This window comes from Mustela erminea, chromosome 17 (assembly GCF_009829155.1).
Source record: "Mustela erminea isolate mMusErm1 chromosome 17, mMusErm1.Pri, whole genome shotgun sequence".
Lineage (NCBI taxonomy): Eukaryota > Metazoa > Chordata > Mammalia > Carnivora > Mustelidae > Mustela > Mustela erminea.
Genome location: NC_045630.1, coordinates 64,532,672 through 64,558,880, shown reverse-complemented (window position 1 = coordinate 64,558,880; position 26,209 = coordinate 64,532,672). Strand labels below are relative to the sequence as shown.

At 47.2% G+C, this 26,209-nt stretch overlaps 1 protein-coding gene across 5 annotated transcripts in view; it reads left to right on the top strand.

The window, feature by feature from the left end:
• The first annotated feature begins 19,585 nt into the window (after window positions 1-19,585).
• Window positions 19,586-26,209, top strand: part of NOS1AP (nitric oxide synthase 1 adaptor protein) — a 261,440-nt gene continuing 254,816 nt past the window's right edge. For 4 of the 5 annotated variants that reach the window (XM_032319186.1, XM_032319185.1, XM_032319184.1 and 1 more), the window contains exon 1: window positions 19,586-20,130. In XM_032319186.1, the coding sequence (XP_032175077.1) occupies window positions 20,026-20,130 (105 nt within the window). In that variant the 5' untranslated portion in view covers window positions 19,586-20,025. The remainder of the gene's footprint in view (window positions 20,131-26,209) is intronic. The other variant, XM_032319187.1, reaches the window with a different exon arrangement.

Sequence of the window (26,209 nt, the reverse complement as noted above, 5' to 3'; positions counted from 1 at the left end):
TCTCAAGTTGGTATGCATACCACTGTGCCTGATCATCTTAAGTGACAAATGGGAAGATATTCTTATTTTAACAGTTGTCTTAGTTAAATGTGTATTAGAAAATATAATTAATTCTATTTCAAAACAGGTTTTTCCATAGGGCAGGGTTAAATTAGCACCATGAAAATCTATCTTAGAACTCATAAAACACAGGATATGCTTAGGCAAGTATATGGATGTTTCTAAATTCCAGTAACTGAATCTTCTGTTATATAAAGCTACTGATGTTAGAGATGACATAGATCACTTATATGGCTTCTCATATAATGAGTTCTTGTATTCTTTTCAGCAAAATACTGAAGTCTTTGTTCTATAAACTTTCAGTTATTTGCAAAATCAATAAGAAGACTTATTTCTCATATATAATCTATAGTAGCAATAGGAAAATTTGCTTACTGATGTTAGCACAGGCAAGTCTTTCCCACTGGAGAACGGCATGAAGATTTAACAAACCCATTAAAAGTGTCAATCACATTATAATGGATTCTTGGTTTTTTTCTCAGATCAGTGGTGACCGTGAGCAACATTCACTTCATACTGAAATTCAGTAGCTTTCACAAGAAGCCCTCTCTTGTGTATTCAAGTTGCAAGAAGAAGTTCAGGACTTCCAGAAGGAACCCATCACTCTCTAAGGTCATGTGCGTGATTGAGACTAACATTGCAAACTAGCTTATCTCATGGATAGATTTGCTCATTTAAAAAACTTAAATTTTTCCTTTCAAGGCAGGCCTATGAAAACAGACCATGTGCAAAACCGAGTGCACACAATTCTCATGAAACCAGGGTGTGGGATACATGCCATGACTGTATGGTCTTGGTTTCTTTTTATCTAAATTGTCTGCTATTGCTTTGACTTCTGAGCTTCCCAGTATAGTTTCCTCATATGTTCTCCCTGTACATTCATATCATGTCCTGTGGCTTGTTATGCCCATTCATTACTTCTAATTTATTTTTTATAAATTCTTCAGAACTTTATACACAGGTGATCAAATTGTCTGAGAAATAAGGCAGCTTTATTTCTTCCTTTCCAATCCATATGCCTTTTATTTCTTTTTCTGGTCTTATTGCTATGGCTTCCAGTAGGGCGTTGAATAGACATGAAAGTGGACTTGTTGCCATTGGTGGGGGTGTGACATTGTGACTTATAATAAACATGTATTTGGTCTTCCTCCAGTTTCTGGTACAGAGCTCCTGAAACTGATGGAATTTTCAAAATAATGAGAGCAATAAAGTCTTTTTTTTTTTTTTTTTTCTTGTGAGATGACTTTAGACCCCACCAAAAGTTGGGGTCTGGTTGCCAGGAGGACCAACCATGTGACTGGAGGTTTGGAACTTTTAGTCCTACCTCCCTAACCACTGGGGATGAAGATGGGGCAGAGGCTGAATCAGTTGCCAAAGGCGAATGAGTTAATCAATCATGCCTATGTAATGAAGGTTCCATGAAAACTCAAAGGACATATTCAGAGAGTTTTTTGGTTGTTAAACACATAGAGATTTGGGGAGAGTGATCCACCTGGAATGGGCATGGAAGCTCTGTGCATTTTCCCATACCTTGTATTATGCATTTCTTCCGTCTCGCTTTTCCAAAGTTATATGCTTTTATAATAAACCATCTAGATAAATGAAATATTTCTACCAGTTCTATGAGCCATTCCAGCAAATTAATTGAACCTAAGGGGGCTGGTTCATGGGAACCTCTGATTTATAGCCATTTGTTCAGAAGGGACCAAAGGTGACAACCTGGGCTTGAAATTGGCATGTGAAGTAGAGCGGGGGACGTCTTACAGACCCAGACACTTAGCCTGCAGAATCTAATACTATTTCCATAGACAATGTCAGAATTGAGTTAAATCATAGGACTAAGCTGGTGTCTGAGAATTGCTTGGTGTTTGGGGCGGTGGGAGGGGGAGACCTACAAGTCGAAATTGGTGATCGGAACCCATTAGGGAAGAAAGAAATCAGACTTTCACTCTAAGGATAATATGAGTTTTTTTTCACAATTTCCTTTTTTGTATTATCTATTTAATTCTCTCATTAGGGGATACTTGGGTGGCTCAGTAGGTTAAGCATCTGCCTTGGCTTGGGTCATGATCTCAGAGTCTTCGCATGGAGCCCCAAGTCCGGCTCTCTGCTCAGTGAGGGGGGGTCTGCTTCTATCTCTCCTTCTTCCTCTGTGCTCTCTTCCCCCTCCTCTCTCTCTCAAATAAATAGATAAAATCTTTTAAAAAAAGCTTCTCCCATTAGGCTTAGTGTTTGTGTAGAATTATTCCCATTTACAGATGAGAGTACTAAGGCTCAAAGACGTTATGTAAATTGTTACAATCATGCAGCTAGCAAGAGGCAGTCAAGACTCCAATGCCCAGGCTGTTTCAAACTGCACTGATGATCTAATTTGTTGAGTATCTGGTGCTTTATTTAATTTAAATAATTCAGTGAGTTCATACGGTGTGCTTTGAAAGTGCAGAGCATCTAAAGAAAGTTATGCATTTGTATCAATTCTTTCAAAATTAAGATGATTATCTTTGTTATCTTTGAAGAAAGGCTTGCAAGATGTTCTTCCATGGATTACTTAGAAGCTAAAACGAAGTCACTTTCCATATGGAAATTCATGTTCAAGCAGGGTGGTACATCCCATTAGGCATTAAAGAGATGCTGAGTTTTAGCTCTTAAAGCATGAGCTTGTGTCTCCAGAGATCATTTGTGATGACAACTGTATATTTGATGGCCCTATTTGTCTGTAGTGAGGAACACAGTAATTCCACTTTGAATACAGGTTCTACTTACGGAAAAGCATCATTGTCAGGATGGTTGCCATTGTCTTCTTGAAGCCTTACGTCAGAGCATGCTCTCCCATTCTGATTTTGTTGGGAGTTTTATTTATTTATTCACATTTTAAGCACTTTAGATGAGGAAATTTTCATTTTAGGTACAGATTTTACAAAATCATTCTAATCCATTCATTCTAAATCGAGGGGTAATTTGCAAAGTAAAAATCAGTTCATCTGTCTTCTTCAGATTATGAAGTCAGGAAGGTGAAGACTGTCACAAGAAAAGAGTCACAGAATGTCGGGGTTGAGAGAGACCGTGGTGGTCACCCCGTTATTGTGGAGATGGAGAACTGGAGACCAGAAAGCATAAGCCACATGTTCAAGGTTATACAGCTACTGCCCAAATGACAAAGCCGGGGCTCAAACGCAGGCCTTAGCCTCCAAAGCCAGCATTGTTCCCACAGTGAGCATCAGACGAGCAGCTGGAATAGTTTACTTTTAAGGCCACTTTCAACTCAGAGTCCTTGATTATGTTTTCTATTATATGTAGAATTTCATTATTTCTACAAAAACTAACATTTGCAGTATTTCTTGCGACTCACCCTGAAAAAAGAAACATTTCAAACAAAAGACAATCATTTTGGGGGCACCCGGCTGCCTCAGGAGGTGGAGCTTACAACTCTTGATCTTGGGATCGTGAGTTTGAGACCCACGCTGAGCACAGAAATTACATAAAAGAAAAGAAAAGAAAAGAAAAAAGAAAAGGAAAGGCATAAAAACAACAGGTTTTTGTTTTTTTTTAAAAAATCCATTATAGGACACCTGCGTGGCTCAGTCAGTTAGGCATCTGCCTTCTGCTCAGGTCATGATCCTGGGGTCCCAGGATCGAGTCCCTCATCAGGATCCCTGGTTGGTGGGAAGTTTCCTTTGTCCTCTGACCTTCCCTCTTCTCATGCTTTCTCTTTGTCTCTATCTCTCAAATAAATAAAGTCTTTAAAAAAAAAAATCCACTAGAGGCCAGTTTAATTAGCATCTCCGGGGACCTGGGTCACTCAGTGGGTTAAGCCTCTGCCTTCAGCTCAGGTCATGATCTCAGGGTCTTGGGATCGAGCCCCACATTGTGCTCTCTGCTCAGCAGGGACTCTGCTTCCCCCCCCTCTCTCTGCCTGCCTCTCTGCCTACGTGTGATCTCTCTGCCAAATTAAAAAAAACAAAAACAAAACTTAGAATCCCCACCACCTTTGAAGAAAAGCACTCAGAATTCTTGGGCATGTTTTAGTTAAACAGAACACTTTTGTACAGCTGCTGTGTTGTATAAGATCCATGTTGTCCTTCTACCGCCTGTTTCAAAAAGGACCTACGATTCCCCGGCCACACTGGGGATATTTAACTGCACTGACTCCACACATCTGTGCCTAAATGAGCAACTTAACATTTCGCTTTCTTGAGACACAAAATCAGCCTCAAAAATATAAAAATTGGATCACTGCTTCAAAATGTAAAATGTGTACTGCCAAGAAGTGAAATATACATATTCAACTTCTGAAAGCTCTATGATAAGATTATGTCAAGTGACACGAATATTTTCCTTAAAAAAGGGATTTTAATTTTTCCTGGATGGTGATAGAAATCATTTCTATTTCTGTTAAAGCCACCACATTGTAGCCTCCTAGCCCACAGCTGTTGTCGGCTATGTCCACAACACCTACTGGAGAATTACCTCCTCATGCCGTTGAAAAACACAGATTTCTGGTCCTGACCCAAAAAACTTTTCTACTTGGTGCTCTGGGGCATTTTGGTACAATCTCCTCCCCAGGATGATACTTAGGTGCACTAAGTTTAGATAATCAGCCTGGAGAACAGTTTTATTTTATTTATTTATTTGGTTTGTTTTTAAGTAATCTCTACACCCAGTGTGGGCTTGAAACTCATGATCCCAAGATCAAGAGTGGCACGTTCTACCACCTGAGGCAGCCAGGCGCCCCTTCATTAGCCTGAGGACCATTTAATCTTAGTTTAAACACCACTAACCACAACGGGTGGTTTGTATTGCATTCTCTGATGATGATCATGCTATGTCTACCCATCCCCTGCTTCTCAAGCCCTTAGAGCTAGAGCTAGCCCAGCCCCTGCTTACAGGCCAGTCCCCACCTAGGCTTTTGGAGCAGTCCTAGTCAGGGAGAATTTTAGAATGCATGGGTCCATGGTCAGGGATTGGCACTAAGAATGAATGAGGATTCCATGACTTCAGTATTCTTCTGACCCCTCTTTTGTTCTCTGTGTTTGGCACAGAGCTCCAGGCAAGGGAGAGAGTGCATACTCTAGGACCCTCCTTACTTCTGGGGGGCCCACTTCTCACTAGTTCGTGGGTTCATTCCACAAAGCTGACCATACAGTCCTTGCACTGACCCTTCCCCTCCCCTTCTCCCCCTGGTCCACACAAAAGGACAAAAGGTTGAGCAGGATCTTAGGCTTAGGCAATATTTATATCTATTTTAAAAGAGATTTTTATCTATCTATCTCTATCTATCTATCAATCTATCTATTTAGAGAGCACAAGCAAGGAGAGGGGAAGGGAGAGGAAGAGAGAGTCTCAAGCAGACTCCCTACTGAGCATGAAGTCCGATGCAGGGCTCAGTCTCACAACCCTGAGATCATGACCTGAGCTGAAATCAAGAGTCAGATGCTCAACCGACTGAGCCACCCAGGAGCCCCAGTATCTATTTTTTGATTGAAGAGTGAAGTGTTAGTCATTTTATCCAAAACAGACTGTTTCAGATATTCAAACAGATCTTAGAACTCTCTCTGCACTTTAACGATACTATTTTCGGTAGCCAAATTGTCAGTCAATTTAAAATATATCATCAAGGGGCTCCTGGGTGACTCAGTCAGTTAAGCATTTGCCTTTGGCTCAGGTCATGATCCTGGGGTTCTGGTGTCGAGCCCCGAGTCAGGCTCCCTATTCAGTGGGGAGTCTGTGTCTCTCTCTTCCTCTGCTACTCCCCCTGCTTGTGCTCCCTCTCTCAAATAAATAAAAATTAAAAAATAAAATAAAATATATCATCAAATCATCACCTCTAGGTATGGCAAACGCACACCTTGGATCAGAAACCTGATGGTTTTGAGGTTTAGGTCTCAAATTTTAAAGGAACAGGGGCAGATACCAGGGGCCTCAAATCCAATTCTCTCTGAGCTGGTCAAGGCACCTGCAGGAGGCTGGAGTTTCTGTTCACCTGCCACCAGTTCCTCAAACCACATCTTACTTTAGTGTCAAATACAGTGTCTTATGCCATCTCTGCCTTTATAGCTCAGAATTTCTTTCTTTTTTTAAAGAAGATTTTATTTATTCATTTGACAGAGATCACAAGTAGGCAGAGAGGCGGGCAGGGAGAGAGAGGGAAGCAGGGTCCCTGCTGAGCAGAGAGTCCAACTCGGGGCTCGATCCCAGGACCCTGGGATCATGACCCAAGCCAAAGGCAAAGGCTTTAACCCACTGAGCCACCCAGGTGCCCCTCAGCTCAGAATTTCTGGAACAGGGAGCACACTTTTATCTGTGACCTGTCTTTATGCAGAACAAACTGTAAGTCAAAAATCCATTTTATTTCTTGTGTCTCATAGCAGAACTTTAACGCCTAATTATTCCACAGTGCTGTTTGGGCGGGGATGACTAGCAGAAAATGTCATGCTCCCTTCTGAGATGCAGAGTTACTGCCGACAAGTAGCTATCCAGCCAGGGACCCCTGGATCCCGGCTTCTGGTGCGTGTGTGAGGGACCATGTGGCTAGTTCTCACTGCAATATCAGGGGCAGAAGTGATGTGTGAACCCCCTGGTTGAGCTGAAATAGCCTTTCCTCTCTCAGACTGGCTGTCTTTTAGAAGCATTTAGAGGATCCCGTGGAGATGACAAGGCGGAGCCACAAGGGAGAAGGAGCCTGGGTCCTGAGGCGAAATTGACTAACCATTTTAGAAGAAGCTGTGCAGACCAGCTGCTTGACCAGAAACTTCCACTTCAAATTTGCATGGGTGAGAAATGCTTTTCATGGGCTAAGTTACTGAGACTTGGGATTGCTTGTTATAGGAGCTAGCATCAATGACTGACTCATACAAGCATCTTCCTGAGAGCGAGGTATGAGGAGGGGAAAGGAGGGGACAATCCCATGGGTCAGGTAAATAAGAACAACACCCAGTCAGAAAGCCCAGGGCCTCGAATTCCACACTTGGCACGTGGAATCAGCATCTCTAATTGTCCTGAATCACACTGCTCAGATCTCATACTTACCAGGTTGCTCTGCACTGGCCAAGCAGGATGTCGAGACAAATGAGTGTGAGTCCCTTTGGTCTCTTGTGGCATCGCGGTGCCCGTCATAGAGAAGCATCGATAAATGCTGACTTGGATCATCTGAGGGTCGGACAGGAAATGAGATACAAGTTAAGTATCCATTTTCCATTGTCCAAACAGGGCAATGGGAACAGATCATGGAATAGCTAAATTTGCTTACTTATAGTCTATGTCAGTGGTTAGTAAAGAAAGGCCATGGTTTCTGGATGTTTACCACAGAACAAAGAGTGGGGAAACGCCCAGTTCTCCCCAAATCTTGGCTCTCCGTCTTGCGGTCTTTCCTATCCAAGTCAGCCGTCGTGGGTCCCCCATCCCTGCAGCATCCTAACGTCTTCCCTCCCCCCACAGCCCCTGGGCTTCTGGCTTCCATGGCTTCCCTTTTCCCCTGCTTCATTGTCAGCACCCACCGTTCACCAGTGCTCTCAGGCCTGAACACTCTGCTCGGTGGCTCCTGGGACCCAGAAAGCGGAAACCAGCACCCCTTTCTCTGGCTGAGGCACCTCGCACTTTCCCTAGCTGCGCAGGCATTTCAAGTTCAGGCTCTGGGGAGGCTCTTCTGGGAGCAGGCCCGGGTCTGGCCTAGGCTTTTGAAAGTGTCAGGGGCAGTTTATGTTTCAAATGTGTTTTGACACATTTCAACATGTTTCATGATCTTCAAAATGAAAAGGTGATTCCCAAGTATTCTATAAAATTGGGGTGCGGGTGGATCAGAGGGTTCGGTTCCCAGGCTGCATCCAGACGCCGTCTTGTGTGAGCAAGTCGCCGCTGCTCGGTTCGGCCCCTTGAGGGCACCAGAGACTATGTTACTGTACAGAGAGCGGCCCCTGGAAGGAAAGCAAGTTCGGGGAGCCAGGCGGCAGTCCGGCAGTCCGCTGTGAACGGTCTGTGTCTGGAGTGCCTGCGGAGTTCTGTGTGGCAGATAGATAATCCCAGGTTCCTGGGCTCACGGAAGGACCCAGAAGCTCGAGTCCCAGCTCCACCTATGCTATCAGCTAGCTGTGTGGTCTTTCAAAAGTCATTAACTTCTCTGGGCTTTAGTTTTCTCCTGTGTAAAAGGATGGGGTGGAAGGCACTAACCCTAAAAGTGTGTTCCTTCAGTGTTTTAAATTGCTCTAAATAGTAAGGGAAGGGGCACCTGGGTGGCTCAGTCGGTTATGCGTCCGACTCTTGATTTCTGCTCAGGTGATTTTTCTCAGCGTGGCAAGGTCCAGCCCCGCATCACTGAGCTCCTCACTCAGTGGGAGTCCGCTGCTCGCTCTCTCTTTCAAATCAATCAATCAATCAATCAATCCATCTTTAACACTAAGGGGAAATGGGAAGTGATAGAATAGCATGGATTCTTACTTCCCTGGGCCTTTGAAATGTACCTGTCCTAGACACGGACCCCAGGGTGACCAGGAGCAAGTATGGCAAGACAGCTGTGATGGGGACAACGTCGGGGCTGCGAACGACATTTCCTCAGGGCAATGAGGAGACAAACTGGAGGTGAAATCTCATGTTGAGGTCTCCCTAATCTAGGATCTCAGCTAATGGTGGGATCAGGATCTGGAGAAAGATGAAATAACCTTTGTGTGACCATCCCAAGCTGCCTAGCAGTGTGTGGGGTGACAGCTTCGAAGCACAGTACACCACAGCACAACGGTCCTGTCACTCACCGGCCCCATTGCCATGTGGGCGGTTGTCTTAATAGTATTCGAAGCCCAGAGGAGCTTGCCTTGACAATTCATTTCCAATCCTGAGTTAGGCGTCACACATCATACGAACTCACTGGGGCAGGGAGACGAATGCACGCATGTACCACTGTTCCTGAATAAATGGATGAGTGAATCAGGGAGTGGGAGGGAGGGTGAGCACTGAGTGGGAGTCTTGGCGGTGAGGAGAGTAGAGGCAATTTGGACTGAGGCATAGTCCTCTGAGGTGTTAGTCTCCAGCTCCCGAGCAGAGGGAACATGGAGGCCGGTCAATGGGGCGAAGTTCACTGCCTCCAGGGGTGCTTGTATGGAGGTTGGACTCAGAGCCCAGGGTGAGGCAGAGGACTCTAAAAAGACTCTGTGGGGAGACCATGTTACCCCTGTGCTGAGGCAACATCTGATATTTCATTCCTTGTTTTGTAAGGATATCATGTCAAGCTAGACAGGAGTTTGAGGAAGATCTCGTACAGAGAGACATCAAGGCTGTGGGATCCTTGGAAGCCTTCTTGAGAGGGCATCGTTCTCTCAGTGTTCAGAGTTCTCCACTCTTTCTGAGGAGTCATGAGGAAGACAAGGACCCTGTCTTTGGTCTTGACTTTGCAAATATGCCCCTTTCCAGAAAGTCCCTCTCGTCAAGGTAGCCACAGGCAGACAGGCTTACAGTGGAGTGGGTTGTGGAAGTCAAAAACTAAAGAGAAGGAATGCGGGGTGCCTGGGTGGCTCTGTCTGTTGAGCGTCCAACACTTGGTTTTGGCAATCTCTACACTAGGTATTGTTTATAAGTAGAATCACACAATATTTGTCCTTTGGTGACCAACTTATTTCACTTAGCATAATTCCTCAAGTTTCATCCGTGTGGTAGTATGTGTCAAAATTTCCTTCCTTTGAGGAGGCCTGGGTGGCTCCATCTGTTGGGTGTCTACCTTCAGCTCGGGTCGTGATCCCGAGAACCTGGGATCGAGTCCCATGTTGGGCTCTCTGCTCAGCTGGGAACCTGCTTCTCCTTCTCCCTCTGTCTACTGCTCTGCCTACTTGGGCTCTCCCTCTGTGTCAAATGAATAAATAAAATCTTCAAAAATGTTTCCTTCCTTTTAAGGGCAAATAATATTTAACATGTGTATACACCATGTTTTATTTTGTTCTTCTTTTTATTTTTTAAATAGACAGAGAGTGTTGGGGGAGGGCCAGAGGTAGAGGGAGAATCTGAAGCAGACTCCCCACCAAGAGAGGAGCCCATGTAGGGCTTGACCTGGTGACCCTGACACTCAACCAACCGAGCCACCCAGGCGCCCCTATTTATCCATTCAACTACTGATGCACGTTTGGGTTGTTTCTGACTTTTGGCTCTTGTGAATAATACTGCTTAAAACTTTCTTTAAATGGAAAGTTCCAAGCATACAAAAGCAGACCAAAAAATCTAATGAGCCCCCTTGTACTATGATCAACTCATCAACAATTAGCAACTCATGGCCAATCCTATTTCATCTGTAACCCCACCTCATTCTCTCATCCCATGTGATTTTGGGGCACATCATACCTGCCATTACTGTTCCCATTTCAAAGATGGGAAACCTGAGGCACAGCGAGGTTAATTATCAAGGTTACAGAGCTCAAGAGGGATGGGCCAAGATTTAAATTCGGGATGGGGCACCTGGCTGGCTCAGTAGGTAGAGCAGATGACTCTTAATCCTAATAGTGGTGAGTTCAAGCCCCACACTGGTTGTTGAGCTTACTTTAAAAACAAAAACAAAAACCAAAAAACAAAGCTCAGGCAGTGTGACAGCTGGTCTTGTCCTCGTACGTCTTCCCCACAACTCTGTGTGTATGTGTGTGTGTTCGTGTTTATACACACACACACACATGCATCAGGTCACCTTTGGGCAAAATTGTCTGTTTGGAAAAGTTTGTCCCCCCCCACACACACACACTTGGATGCTGTGTGGAATCTGGAACAGACAGGCGTTGACTTTGAGGTCTCAGTTCTTAGTTCTAAGAAGAGTCCGTGGTCTCCAGCCTCCAGAGTTGTGAGAGTTTGATGAGATGCTGGGTATCTTCCCATATGTCACAGGAGATCATTCTGTGTACTTTGCCCTTCCCTTCTGGGTGGTGGGGACAGGGGGCGGGCAGGCTTGCTTTCCCTCCACAAAAGCAGACTTTAAGAAAACACACACCGCTGGGGTGCCTGGGTGGCTCAGTGGGTTAAGCCAGTGCTTTCGGCTCAGGTCATGATCTCAGGATCCTGGGATCAAACCCCACATCGGGCGCTCTGCTCAGCGGGGTGCCTGCTCCCCCCCCCCCCCCCACCTGCCTCTCTGCCTACTTGTGATCTCTCTCTCTGTCAAATAAAAAAAAATTAAATTAAAAAAAAAAGAAAAGAAAAGAAAACACACACCGCCAGCGTGTGACTCTCAGAGCTCAACGTGTAATCACTGCTGGGAGATTTGTGTTGTGAAATAAAGGATTCTCTCCTTTCGCTTTGCAGTGCAGGGTGTGAGTACAGAGTCAGGGTGGTCCCGTTCTTTCTTGCCCCTGAGATCATGGATGTATGTGGCTATATGTGTGCAAAGGTGTAAGACAGGCCTGTCAACAGGCTTGGGCAGGGGATGGGGGGATGGAAGGACAAAGGGAGAGGGAGAGAAAGTCTCAAGCAGACTCTGCACTGAGTGCAGAGCCTGACGCAGGGCTCGATCCCATGACCCTAAAGGTCATGACCTGAGCTGAAACCAAGAGTTAGATGCTCAACTGACTGTGCCACCCAGCAGTGGCCTTTAAATAAGCAACCACTTAAAAAAAAAAAAAATCTCTTTTTCCTCTTACTGGCTATAACAGGAGGAAAAGCTCTTTGTTGGGACCCTATCATTTTCTGGCTGAATAATATGCAAATGCGCAGGATGGAGGTGTGCAGTCAGCCGGGTCTTGACCAGTCCCGCTCAGCTCCTTCCGCACCTCTGTGGCCAAGGCCTTGCGTTAATCTGGGACGGACCTGCAGAGCTCAGTGGACAATTGAGCAGGGCTCACTGGCTGACCGCAGGGAAGTCTTGGGTAACCTCACAGTGCGTCTGCGGAGGATGGGGGCTCTACTGCCTCCAGTATATTGAAGGACAGCGAGAGTCTCAGGGCTGTTTCCTCTGCCTGGAATGCCGTTTTCTGATCTTGGCCATGGATATACTATAGTCCTTTAATGCCAAGAGAAATAGTACCTCCCCCACAAAGCTTTCCCTACATTACCTCCCACCACCACGTACCCTTGGCTGTCAGGCAAGTGACTTCTCTTCCTCTGAACCCTTAGAGGCATTTTTACAGCAATATTTTTGCACTATCTGAATACCAGTCTTAACTCCTTGATGGGTCAAAGTGAGTTCCTGGAGAATAGGAATGTTAACTTATTTATTTAAAGTAGGCTCCACACCCAACGTAGGGCTTGAACGCATGACCCCGAGACCGAGAGTCACACACTCTACTGACAGAGCCAGCCAGGCGCCCTGAGAATAGGAATTGTTTGATTTCTTTCTACTGTTCAGAGTCATTCATGGGGCACACAGTCAGTGACTATTAATGTCTGTTGAATGAGTGACGCAACAGCACATAGTAGGCACTCAATAAATGCATCTGGAATGAAATAACATCCATCTCCAGCAGCTGGGAAATGTAAGCCTTTTCCCCTTACCCTTGAGGTTCAGCTGGAAATTCATTTCCTCTAACCCTTCAAGCGCCAGTCTGTCAAAGTCCCGTGGAAATAAGCGTTAAGAACTGCCTTGAGGTAGCCCCTGAGCCTTCTTGTTTATTAGCTTTTTCATTCAATAGCCCAACTTGTCTCCAGAGGGACTTGAAATCGTACAGAGTGCGTGTCCTATGGGAACATCGGATTAACCAGAGCTTTTCTGCTCATCCGCAGAGCGATCATTGATATTCATGGTGGTGACCTGTGGTTCCAAAAGAAACCCATGCACCTTAAGGAAGCATCACAGTATCTCCAGACACATACTTTTTATGTTTTTATGTGATCGCATGAGCGCAGGCAGAGGGAGAAGCAGGCTCCCCGATGAGCAGAGAGTGGATGCAGGGCTGCATCCCAGGACTGTGGGATCATGACCTGAGCCCAAGGCAGACGCTTCACCGACTGGACTGCGCCACCCAGGTGCCCCCAGAAACACGCTTTTTATATATCCCATTTTGTTTTTCCATTCATTTGTTGATGAACATTGGGGCTGCTTCTGCCTTTTGGCTATTATGACCCATGCTGCTATGAACACAGGTGTGCAGATACTGTTCAGAAATGTGCTTTGTATCCTCTCTCATTCTCCTTGGTAAATCCTATATCCATGGTAACTCCCCACTAACCAGAAAATTTGACTAATTAGAATAGCCCATTCCCTCATTAGGCTCCAGGAGGGCTTTTTTTTCCGGAGCATGTGTTGGAAGCACAGTAGGCAGCCATGGGGAAGGATGCCCATCTCACAGACGGACACGGGCCACTACAGGCAGATCACGGGACCCCGAGAGCGCACCAATGGTGTGCCCAGCCCCTAGAATGGACAATCAGACCTGTATCCAGAAATCCCGCCCCGCTCCTACCTTCTCCCCGCGACCCTGTCAGGGTTCTAGCTGTTAGACTGGCAGCTTTTCGAAAAAGGTAAGAACTTGAGGAACATTTGTTCTGAATTAAGCTTGGCGGCAGTTACCCTGTTATCACGTACCTAGAAGCTCAAATTACAGAAGCTCTGCCTCCAGCCGATGAATGGCACAGACGAGGCTGTTCAGAGAGGTGGAAAATTCTGAGGCCCCTCCAGGAAAAACGCTCTGAGTGGTGTGGAGAGGGGCCAGCTGGTGATGTCAAGGGATTTATAAAGGAGATTTCAAGACCTTTTAAGGGAGTGAGGCAGTTGCTGATGACGGAAACTGCCGAAGCTGGGTCTGGATAAGGCCTCAACACTTCATTTGCTGGTAACTTATCTTGAGATGCCTGTAATTTTTTTAAAAAAAAGTATCATGCCACTCCCTTTGCATGTAGTTCAAAAGACAACCTTAGGTTGTGGGGAGAGGAACCTATAAAGGTGATCAGAGTCTGGGGTCACGGAAACTGAGCTCTCGGAACACTCGAAGCCCAAAGTGGGTGATCTGGGACCTGGGAGGGAAAATTAAATGCCCAAACACACCTGGGCGCATTGCACATCTGTATTTTTCTTTCCTTCTTGTTTTAGTTTTTTTTTTTTTTTTTTAAAGCACACAAGTGGTCTGGAGGAAACTTATTTTTTAAGCTGCTACAAAGCTGCTTAGCAGCTTTGCACCTCCAAAGAGAGATCTGAAAATAAAATATTTACTTACATCGCATTTCCAAGGCTTCCCACAGTGTTGTCAAATGGTCAAGCCTCTCCCAGCCCCCCATGGCTTCTTATCTTAAGAATGTGGGTTTTATAAAGAGGGACCAAGACCAGCTACCACCACAGAGTAGATTGAGTGGAATAGATAAGCTCCAACTCTAACAGCTGGGCTTACTTTGTGTTTTAAATAGATAACGAAGGAAAATAGCCCCAGATTTAGGAACCGAGATCTAAGTTAGGAGGAATAAAAGTGAAGGCCCTAAAACCAACTTCTTGCAGAGCAGTTAAAGGAAAATTCTCCTTGCCATCACAGAGCACTAACACCCCCCCCCCACACACACACACAGAGAATCGCAAGAGGACCATACGGATAATCCGCAAATAGTCTCCCAATGGGAAGGCCTGAGGCTGAAGCGGAATGGAAGCAAGAATTAGGAAGCATCTGGAAGCATGCGAAGGGAGGTGCTTTGGGGCCCGCCATCCTGAGGGAAACTTGCTGCAGCTCTGTTTCATCATCCTTTGTTTGCGGGTGCGGGAGAACACAATCTCATGATATGAAAACCCCATCATCTGTTTGGCACCAATTTTTTCATTTGTAGCTGAAATAAAAGGGTCAGGGACAGCATGTTGTTTTCTTTTCCTTTTCTGTGGGGTGATCTTTCTGAATTAGCACCCCAGGTCACATCCCTGTTCACACGTTTCCCACAGAGGAGCGCCGTCCTGGCAGTTCGGTGTTGACGGCGTTGGCACAGTGCACCCAGACTCTGGGACCAGCCTTCCCTCCAAGGGCACTTACTTTCAGGCTTCTCCCTCCAGGGAGCTGGTCCCCTCAGTGTCTCCTGAAGACACTCTGTAGATTAACGTCTCTACAGGCCTGCATCCACGTCTTCAGTGCTCCTCCTGCCGTATTATTAAATCCTTATTTGAGCCTCACCTCCCTCTTGAAGCCTTCCCTTTCCTCCCAGGATCCTTTTTTATACTCAGATCACACATCACCCTCCACCCTTCAAAACTGTCTCCCTGCGGTATATACCTCCCTGACTCCCCCTGCTACCCCCCACCCCCAATGAAGAAACTCTTGTTAGTTTTTGTCAAAAATGATTGTATTGCCTTTGATCGCAAGGCACTTTGGTGAGAAGCTGTTGAATTAATAAAAATTTCTCACCTGAAATATTAAACAGAGCCCAGAAAGACAGCTGTTAACTTGAAAAGGAAAGCTGAATTCAAAAAGCAAGGAATGGTCTCGACGCCCAGGAGAGATTAGAAGAATCTCCATGAGAAAGGGCGCTCAGAGCCCTGCCAGGCACCCAGCCTTCTGCCTTCAGTTCAAAATTCCGCAAACCCAAGGCTTCTCGGCCTTTTGGCTAAGATCAAGGCTTTTGGCTAAGACCTGCCGCCTGTGCTCCGTCCTCAAGATCTCATTGCACAAGTGTTCCAAGAGAAAGAAGGCTGTGAGGCAGTGAGCAGACCTTCCCAGAATGTCCAAGACCTTCCGTTCTCTTTGTTTCTTGCCTCTCGGGTTCAGAGATGAGTGGGAAAGCGCTGCAGAAGGCCAGAACTGGGGAGCTGCAGCCCGGCTCCCCACGGCTCCCTGCTTCCTGCCTCGTTCCTCTGCACTGGCCAGCTGTGCCAGAAGGCCTGGAGCACAAACTTCCATGTGGAAGTCAATTTGAAAGAGTATTTAGTTTATAAAAACATAACACACCTGATTTTGTCGAAATGTGGCCTGCCCTTGGCATAGGGGTGTAGGTCACGGGTGTCAGTTTTAAGGGGAAAAAATAATGTAGGCCGGTCCTTTGTTTCAGCAGATTCGAGCTCAGATTGAGTGCTGAACCCTGAATTCTGAGTTCTCACCCCTTCTGCAGTAGTTCTGAACAAAGTCCTCCTTGTCCACTGAGAATAAAAAGGGGGCTAACAATTTCTATCTCTCTATGCCCCAGGCAACTTAAAAACAATGCCGTGAAAAAAGAATTTGAACTTTTGGGAGCTAAATGTTACCTAGCAGGAGGAAATCGTTGTGTGTTCTTAATATTTCATAAAATTTCTACAAAGATTTTGAATTATTTCCATGTGTGTATCTGAGCAGTATTGGGCAAGCTGACATTATCTTCATTCTTTGTGGCTAAACTCACGGAAGGATTCCCAGGACCTATTGCTCTATGACGTATACAAGTTTTCCCTCTCTTAGTTTCTTCATCTGTAAAATGGGTATACTGATCGTACTTATCTCATATGACCAGGTAAGAAAATGAACAGGAAGTACATTGTGAAGCAGGTGTTTTACAACCAAAAGCAAATTAATTTTCTCAGCTCCAAATATGTGTTAAAAATAAAGTTTCCTGTCAATTTACTTATAACCCATCATTGTGTAAGGAAAAGATCACTGAAGTAGGAGTTCTCATTTATTTTTTTATTTTTTTAAAGATTTTTTTTATTTATTTGACAGAGAGAAATCACAAGTAGATGGAGAGGCAGGTAGAGAGAGAGAGAGAGAGAGAGAGGGAAGCAGGCTCCCTGCTGAGCAGAGAGCCCGATGCGGGACTCGATCCCAGGACTCTGAGATCATGACCTGAGCCGAAGGCAGTGGCTTAGCCCACTGAGCCACCCAGGCGCCCCAGGAGTTCTCAGTTAGAGTGAGGTGTAGGCAAGCTACTTACTCTCCCAGGTTCGTGTTTCTTTCAGGTGAATTAGGGGTGACGGTGACTCAGTCGGTTGCGCAGCTGACTTTGACTTGGGTCACAATCTTGGGGGGGATCCTGAGATGGGAGCCCTGTGTCAGGCTCCTCGCTCGGCAGGGTGTCTGCTTCTCCCTCTCCTCCCTCTGCTCCTTCTCCTGCTTGCTCTCTGTCTCATAAATGGATAAAATCTTAAAAAAAAAAAAAAAAAAAGAGTCACTTATTTAAAAAAAGGGTGGGGGGAGCTGGCTTAGAGAATCTTCGAGAATTTCCAGTTCTAAAGGGACTTAGGAATTTTTTTCAATTCATTTTTAAACAAAGTTTTAATAAAATTTAACACAGCAAGTATTATACGCTTTACCAATTTATATTTTAAATGTACTTCAGATTAAAATTGTTTTATGCAGTTTTTAAATACAGAAGGATATGGAAAGTGATAAAACTTGACTTGTTTAAAAAATAGATTTGAAAATGCTGTGGGAAATTCAATTATATTTAAAGGTGCAAAAACAAGATTGAGATCACTGCTAAAAAATAAGGAAATTAACTTTGGATGCCCATTGTTTCTGGAAGAAGGGTGTTTTTATGCCTGTGTGGCTCTGATGTATTATGTGGAGGTCAAAGCAGAGAATAGTCCCCTTCTTTTTGGAACATTTCATCCAACTAAAATGGAAGGAATACAGCTTAGCACCAATGCACATCCAAATAAAACATAGACCCTAAATTTGATATGCATCTCGTTTGCAGTAAGAAGAGTTTCATGGCAATCCAGGCCATGATGGAAACACCTCATGACGTAGAACTGGATTCAAATTCTGGCTCCTCTCCTTTCTGGTGTGACCTTGGGAAAGTTCATAACACATGTGTGCCTTGGTTCTTAAAAAATGGGACGACCCTTGGAGTGTTGTCAATATTAAATGAGATAATGCACATAAGACTCTAAGAAAAATGCCTGACACATAGAAAAAGTTCAGCAAACATTAGTTATTATTATTGGACTCCATAAATTACAACTAGATGTCAACTACAGAGTAGTCACTGTATTAGACCCTGAAATATCTTTGGGGTTTCAGCTTTTTGTGTCTCATCTACCGTGTGTTAGAGAGTTATATAGGAAATACCACAAATTTAGCAGTCCAGTAGGGCCCAAGGAAATCTAGAAAAAAGGCACTTTGGAGTCAAAAGACTAAATTCAGGAGGGAATAAGAGAGGTCAATGCGTAGTTGCTTGAGGTCTTGTCTTGAAGTTGTTGAGTTCTGTGCCAGGTTTCAGAGAGCAGGTTATGATGCATATATTAAAACTATGGTGACATTCAAAGAGTCAGACGTGCTTGGTTAGACTTTCATGTTCTGTATTTATAAAGATGTTAGTGGTGCTTTTCCTCAGTGCAAGTGATTTTTGGCTCTAACTAATATTTATGACTATAATAAAGTCTATTCAGCATAAAGTATGTGATGAATTTGTTCCAGTTCTCAGCTTGCTTTTATTTAAGGGGATATCCCAGAAGATGCTACATCTTGACCAGTAATTTCAGCGGATAGGGAGTGAGCAAAATTTAGGCAAGGACAATTGTACTTAAGCTCTATGAGACAATATGAGAAGTAGAATTTTGGCAGTAAGGCGTTCTGTTATATGAATTTATCATGGAAGTGGCATAGGAAGATATGTCTTTTGCAAGCAGTACCGTGTTGCTTTGTGGTGATTCCAAGCTTGCCCCATAACAGTCAATGATGTTTGGTTTGAGAGTTTCCGCACATGGACATGTCCACAGGGCATCAAAGGTGATGAATTCAACCTTCAAGAGGTGCCTATTTGGTCTCAGTGACCTCAGGTTGGACTCCCATTGGCACCAGAGTGTTTGGTTGCCTTTGGGGGCTTTGGTAATGGGAAGCCAAGGAAATCATAGTTATTCTGTACCACTACCTATGAAGTTTCGGCAGGTGTCTGTGGCAGATACTCTTATGACCCCTTCATTTGCACATTGCGCAAGCCAAAAGCTCTAGATGTAAAGGAGAAAAGCAAAGAGGTCTCTTCTTAACGGGCAAACTGACTGAAGTATTTAGGGAGGGAGGAAGAATAGAACAATCGGAAATAACTTGGAAGTTCATCTTGTCCATAGCCGGTTACAGAAGGTTTAATTAAGAAAAATGAAAAGGCTGAGGATTCTCCTGTGCTTAGTATTCCTTTTTTGGCCTTCTCCATCTCCACAGGCTGATGGCTTTTTAATATTAACACCATTCCAAAAGGCATCCCCCAGGTCCCATTACACAAGCCACAAATCACCGCTCCAACAAAACGTTCCGAAGAAAAAGCGGCTGTGATGGGCCCCCACTGGGTACAATCTTGATTCTCCAGGGAAAAGGAACTCTCAGAATTACTGATTTGGATGTATTTGGGCCAGGAGCTGGGCCTTCCCGGGAGAACATAAACACCCGACAATAAACACCGCCCCTCCCCCCCCACAGCAAAAACAAAACATCCAAGGCGCTGCTGCGGCGGCTGACCCTCGGCACCCGGCTCCGAACGTGACCATAAAAACAGAAGCAGGACTGAGCCCGGGCGCCCGGGAGCACGGTGCAGGTCGCGGGCCGGGCCGCAGGGCTCGCCTGCCTGGCAGCGCGGGTCCAGCGCTCCCGGGGACTTTCACCTGCTCCGCAGGCGGGCGTCGCGGGGCGGGGCCAGTACGGGCTAGGGGCGGGGCCTGGACGCCCGTGGGAGGAGCCGGCCCAGGCCCCGCCCCGCAGGAGGAGCAGCTCCGGGGCGGCCGATCCGGCGTCTCCGTGACAGGCGCCCCGCTCCGCCGCCGCCGCTGCTGCTGCCGCCGCCGCCGCCGCCGCCGCCGCTGCTGCCGCCGCCGCCGCCGCCTTTTCTTCCTCGTCCCGGGCAGCCGCCGCGCCGGGTCCCGCTTCGGGCCGCGCGCCCACCGCTCCCTTCCCCCGGCCCGGCGCCGCCCGCTCCCGCCGCCGCCGCCGCTGCCCTCCTCGCCCGCAGGAATCGTGCGGCCACAGCGCCGCCCGCAGCCGCGCAGCCCGCTGCCGTCCGGCCCTCGGCGCCGCTCGGGTCCCGGCTCCCGCGGCCGCCGCGCGCCCCTCCCCTCCCCTCCCCTCCCCTCCCCTCCTCACCCCTCCCGGGTCTGGCCAGCCCCTTCCCGCCGCCGCCTCTGGAGGAGCCGGTCCACCGCGGGTCACCACCATGCCCAGCAAAACCAAGTACAACCTTGTGGACGATGGGCACGACCTGCGGATCCCCTTGCACAACGAGGACGCCTTCCAGCACGGCATCTGCTTCGAGGCCAAGGTGAGGGGCCCCCGAGGGGGGGCAATAGCCGCCTGGGGGCACGTCCGAGCGGACGCGGGGCTGGCGGGCCAGGCTGATGTCGGGGGCCTTTCTGTGAGGGAGGTGACTCCCCTGGTCGGGACTGAATTCCGCGGGCTCCTGCCCAGAACTGCTTCAGAGCGGCTGGGAAGTTTGGGCGGTTTTGCTGCGCCCCCTCCTCCCACCTGCGGACGCCCCCATCCTCACCTCCCGGGACTGCCCGACTTCCCGATCCCTGCTTCCGAGCAGGAGAAGCCAGCGAGGGAGCGCAGCCTGGACCCCTGATTCTTTAGAATCGCTTTGGAGAAGCTCTGGTGTTATTTACCTGCTGGGATCCCGCGGGAGAGGTGCTTTCAGGAAGGTTTTGTTTTTGTTTTTGTTTTTGCTTTTTTAAAGGGGGGAATGCCTACTTCCTGATCGAGGAGAATATTACAGGGGTGTTTCTGTGTTTGTTTTTGTTCTAGATTTCAGGTAACCGGGTCCAGGTGTCAGTCACTTCTTAAATGCCTGATTTGCCAGGACTTCTTTGCAGGCGCCAGTCATTGAAGGGGGAGGGGTGAAAGCTGCCCATTTGCTAGTTTTGTGGCGTAATGTTAAGTTTCAGCAGCTAGTAGGGACCCGCTGTTGAAGAATTTAGCGGGGATGACTGGAATTTGCAGCGCCAAGGCCAGAGCCCCGGGTCGGTCCTTGGGGAGGGGGCGGGGCGCAAGCCTCGGGACTGGACCGGGAGGTGCGCGGTAAGGCTGGCCCCCTGGGATGCCCTTCCCAGAGGGAGGCGTTCTGGTTCCTGCGATCGCAGCGGGGCTCCCGCTGCCCATCGCTTGCGGAAAGTGCTTCTGCTCTGCCTTCGTGCCGCCTGACCCCAAAGACTCAGAGTTTCTCAGCACCTGCAGCGTGCCTGTCGCTGATAAGTGACAGAAGGTATTGCCCCTGCCAGGAGGTTGTTTTTTAGGTTCTTGCTGGTTTTGAAAAAAGACACTACTTTAGATGTGGAGACTGTTTTACTCTCCGTTCCCTTTTTTCCTTCCTGGCTTTGAAGATGCAGGTTGTTATCTCAGGCAAGGGTGATTCCGTCAGGTGGCTATTCCCTTAAGTTTGTGAAACATTTTTTGAGTGTCTGACACGTGCCCAATGCAGTCAGTTACCTTTAGATCTTTTTCCTTCTCATGGGGATGTGTGAATTGGTGAATCTTACTCCCCCCCCACCCCATAACCTTCCCCCAACCACATTTGCTTGACCTAGGACACCCCTGCCTCCATCCCACTCAGACCCTGTGGAGGAATGCAGAGCGGAGTTAGTGGGTATGGCTGGGACCAGAGTGGGGCTGTAGCCAAGATCTTATCTTGTTTCTCTCAGAATAGATCTGGTTGGCCTAAGATGGGATGTTTGGGTTAATTTTTGTCCAGGCCTGTTGCTCTGGTGAGCCTTTGTCACTTTACAGCATGGCTTTTCATTGTGCCCATAATTCAGTTTTCTTGGATATCCGTAAACTGGGGAATTGGCTTTGTCTTGTTTGGTTCACCAGTGCTCTGTTTCGCAAGAATGAGGGCAAGAAGGGGGATCAAGAATTAAAGTGTTTTAAAACCTTTTTAATTCTTTTTTGCACAGTCTCTGCCTTTGGTCCCGACGAGGTGTCAAAACGCGACAGGCATAAAAATCCTATTGAAAAGTCAGATTCTTGCCACCCCCAATTCTAATTTGACACATCTGGGGGGAGCCTGGGACTGGGTACCTTTAAGGGGGATTGTAGTGATTTAATGCAAGTGGCTGGGACCAGATTTTGAGAAATATTGGGCTTGAGGCTTGCCTCCAACTTGCTGGATCTCACCTTCACCTTCCTTACATGGAATTTCTTTTCTAAGCAAATGTCTGGGGCCTGCATGATGTAGTTCCTCTAGTGACTTCCCCAGGTTCACACACAGTGGTGCTTGATTAGAGGATGGGGAGCCACAGCTGGTCCAGGCTGTTCCTAATGCAGATCTGAGACACAGTTGACGAAGGGGTTCTGCCCTGAGAACGACAAGGTAGAGGAGAAAGCACAGGGCTGACTGAGGACTGGTCCTAACTCCCAGCCCTTTGTAATCGATGCTGGACACCAGGACGTTCAAACCGCATCAGCCGGGACCTGAGTAGCGGTGGAATCCGATTTTCTGTCCCAGAAAAAAAAAAACCAGCCTCCTCGGGCTGGTTTCCATCTTCCCCCAGAGCAGGGTCTGTGGACCTTCACGCTCCTTGGGATGTCAGGGTTAAATCTGCACCACATTCATTTTAGAAAAAAGCACGGGCTGGGAAATGTAAATGTAATCTCCGGGCCTTGTCAGATCCCCTTGGAAAATGAGCCCAGGTCTTTTCTGTCCCAAGCGCTGGCAGTTTTTCAGAATCAACACTGGATGGAGGGACTGTTTGGATGGATGCCACTCATCTTCAGGCCTCTGCAGGGATTGAAAGGGTACGGCTGGGGTAGAAGGGTGTCTGGGAGTCAGAGGGTCGGAGCATTGAGAAACAACATCATGAGGGTACCTGGGTGGCTCAGTGGATTAAGCGTCGGACTCGATTTCGGCTCAGGTCATGATCTCAGGGTCGACAGATTGAGCCCCGATGGGGCTGGTTGAGGAGCCTGCTTAAGATGCTCTTTCCTTCTCCCCCATCTCTCTCTCTCTCGAAGAAAAAACAAAAAAAAGAAAGAAAGAAAACAAAAAACATCATGCACTTAATCTCAGATGTTTTTCATGCGTGGTTTCATGTGATTCTCACTGCTTCCCTGGAGGCGGGTCTCCTCATGTCTTATAAATGACGGTATAGGCTGGGGGGGTTGTTGCCTGCTGTAGTGCACACAGCTGTGGATGGCAAAGCCAGCATTTCAACTACTGGGAGCTTTGACTCCTTCAGACTCCCAGATCGCGTGCTTACTTAGTCATTTTTATGGAGTGTCCACTCTGCTGGGCGGTGGTCTGATTCATGGCTCCCTGGCGGGGCATTCTCAGGTTGCTGGCCTCTTGGACTCTGATGTAGGAAATTCCGTAAAGTTTTAGTGTCAGGCTGTTTGCACATATCCCCTTTGGTTGGGCGCTGCTCCTAATTACCTGCCCTCCGTGGGCAGCATGGGTGCCTAGCCCACTGATCCTTGCTGGGAGGTGGGTGGTAAAATCTCACTCGGCCTGATGGCTTATATGGCTGCTCTGTCCCTGCCTCTCCCTCTGTCCCCATGTGTCTTCCTGGTAGCCAGTGCCACTGACCGACTGTCTCCCAGTGCTGGGTGAGGAGGGGACTGGGCATGGCTTTGGTGTTTATGCATTTTGTAGGTGTTTTTTTTTTTTTAATCACATGGGACTTTCCCATACAAAGCCTTTTCTTCAGGTAGAAACAGAAGCATTCGTGTCCTCTCTGTTTCTCCGATGAAAAAAAATTGGGGATCAGAGGGATTAACTCATCTAGCATCACAGAACTGCTCCGACCATCTGATTCTAGCTGATATTTAGTGAGAACTTACTACGAGCCATGGAGCTGCTGCTGCCCCAGGGCCGTTGTCTCCTGGTTCCGGTTCCTCCTCCTGATGCCCAGTCTGTATACCCAGGGCTCATCGCCTCAACCCTTCCTGGAGACCATGAGTCTGGCGCAGACTGTCACAACCGGAAAGCACCTCAGCTTACCTAGGACACAACCCCCTGTTTTATAGCCGAGGAAACTGCAGTGCAGGGGAAGTCGTTGACCCAGGCTCACCTCACTAGATAAGATGAGATCCAGGCTTCAAGTCAGTTTCAGGAATCTCTTGTTGCTTAACCGATTACCCGAACATGAAGTGGCTTTAAGCAGCATCTGTTTATTTTGTGTGCCAGGAATTCAGGCGGGGCTTGGCTGGGCTGTTCTTCTGTTGCACGTGTTGTTGTTGATAGGCTCAGTCATTTGGCTTCATTTAGCTGTGGCTGGGCTGGGTTGGAAGGTCCTTGAAGGCCTCTCTCACATGGCCGGTTCTCCCAGGGGTGGTTCTCTCCACGGGGTCGCTTGGATGTCCTCATAGCATGATGGCCCTTTTATGTGGCAGCTGGGTTTGGGGAGGGAGTGTTCCAAGCAATGAAGGCAGAGCCTTGAAGTCCTGTCGTCCAAAGTTAACACAGGGTCATTTTTTTATTCTGTTGGTTAAATCAGGCCATAGGCTGGCTCAGGTTCAAGCGGAGGAGAGGTGGACTTCATTCCTGAGGGGCGAGCATTAAGGCCACATTGTGTGGGTGCACACGGGGTGGGAGAGATTGCCGAAGCTGTCTTTGGGTCACGGTTGGCTACGACATTTTGTGCCCCTCTGCATACACTGTCTGCAGAGATGTGTGTGTTCTTTGAGGATGTTGTCTCCTGCCTCTGTGTGGAACCCCTGCCCCACCATCAGGGGCATACATAGCCAGCAGTAAGAACGTATTTGTCAAGTGGAAGAAAGTACCCGCTGTAGAAAGTCTGAAAGTAAAGATATTGTCCTATTGTGGAGTGATTTTGCAGTTGGGGAGCTCCTGGTCAAATCTGAACTCTGCTGTCTGGACATATTTCCCTCCTTGCTAAATGGAAGTTTCTGTGATTTGGATTTTAGAGATTCCAGAAACCCTGGACGGCAGGCTGCCTGTGGATGCCTCTTGAGCATGCTGCGGCGAGGCCTTCCAGATTAGGACATTACATTATTGGCTCACCATAAATGGGGTGCTCTGACTCATACTTGAGCGCGTAGCGTGGTGAAGAGCTCTCACCCCGACTCCACAATATCCTGGGTGTGGGAGTTTTGCCTCCAAGGTCTTGTCTTCTGGACCAGTAGGGGTTCAAATGGAGGGCCTGCTGTATATACCGACACTGCCACTGAAGCAGAGTTTCATTTCACCTTCTCACGTATATGTCCAGATGCTTTCAAACTCATTGTAATCTTTTTTTATTTTTAATTAAGTAAGCTCTGCCCCTAACATGGGCTTTGAAGTCACGACCCCAAGATCAAGAGTCGAGTGCTCTACTGACGGATCCAGCCAGGCGCCCCTCCCATTGTTATCTTCTGCCGGACCACTTTTGGGGGGCAGTCAGTTTCAGAGATGCAGCGCTGCTCTGAGATGATGGCTGTTTTTACTCGTGCAGGTGCCCCACTGTGTTCCTCCACAGCGGATGTTTGGGGATCTGGTGGGCGGGTCTGTTTCTACCTAGCCATACATTTTGTGAATTGATGGCTTTCAGTCTTGTCTTCTTGGCGCAAAATGTCTGGGTCCCTTCAATGTGCAGATCATTCAGCCACATGTAATGTTGACCTTTGCCCGTCATTATGTCCAAGACCCTAATCAGACTCACCGTTTATTATCGCTTACTCATAATGCTGCTACTTCCAAGAACTTGAACTTTCAGAACGCTTTCTTTGACTATAATTATCCGCCTCCTCACACCCTCGTTGCCTTGAGGCCTTGAGCTCCCTGGTGAACTTGCCATCTTTGTCCTGCTTCCCAGGGCTGCCTGGGGCCATGCCCATGACCCTTTCTGCTCCTTCCACTTTGCTACCCAACATTGCAAACTTGGTGTCTGCTGCTTTCCTTCCTCTTTTTGGAAAATGAGCTTCCTTTCCCTGCAACATTCTGAGAGTTTTATTGAGGCATAAGTCACATACCGTATAGTTCACGAACGTGAAATACACAGTTAGGGGGTTTTAGTATATTCACAGATACATGCAACCATCACCATAGTCGGTTTTGGGATATTCTCATCACCTCAAAAAGAAACCTCCATACTCTCAATTTAGCATCCCCTACCCTCCCATCCGTCTCAGCCCTAGGCAATCATTCAACTACTTTCTGTCTCTAGATTTGCCTATTCTTGACATTTCATATCCGTGAAATCATATAGTATGTTTTTGTGTGCGTGTGTGTGCGTGTGCGTGTGAGTGGTATTTTTTTTTTTTTTTAAGATTTATTTAATTGAGAGAGAGTGCACCCACACACACGGGGTGGAAAGGAACAGAGGGAGAGAATCTCTAAGCAGACTCCTTGCTGAGTGTGGAGCCCGACGAGGGGCTCAATCTCACCATCCTGAGATCACGACCTGAGCTGG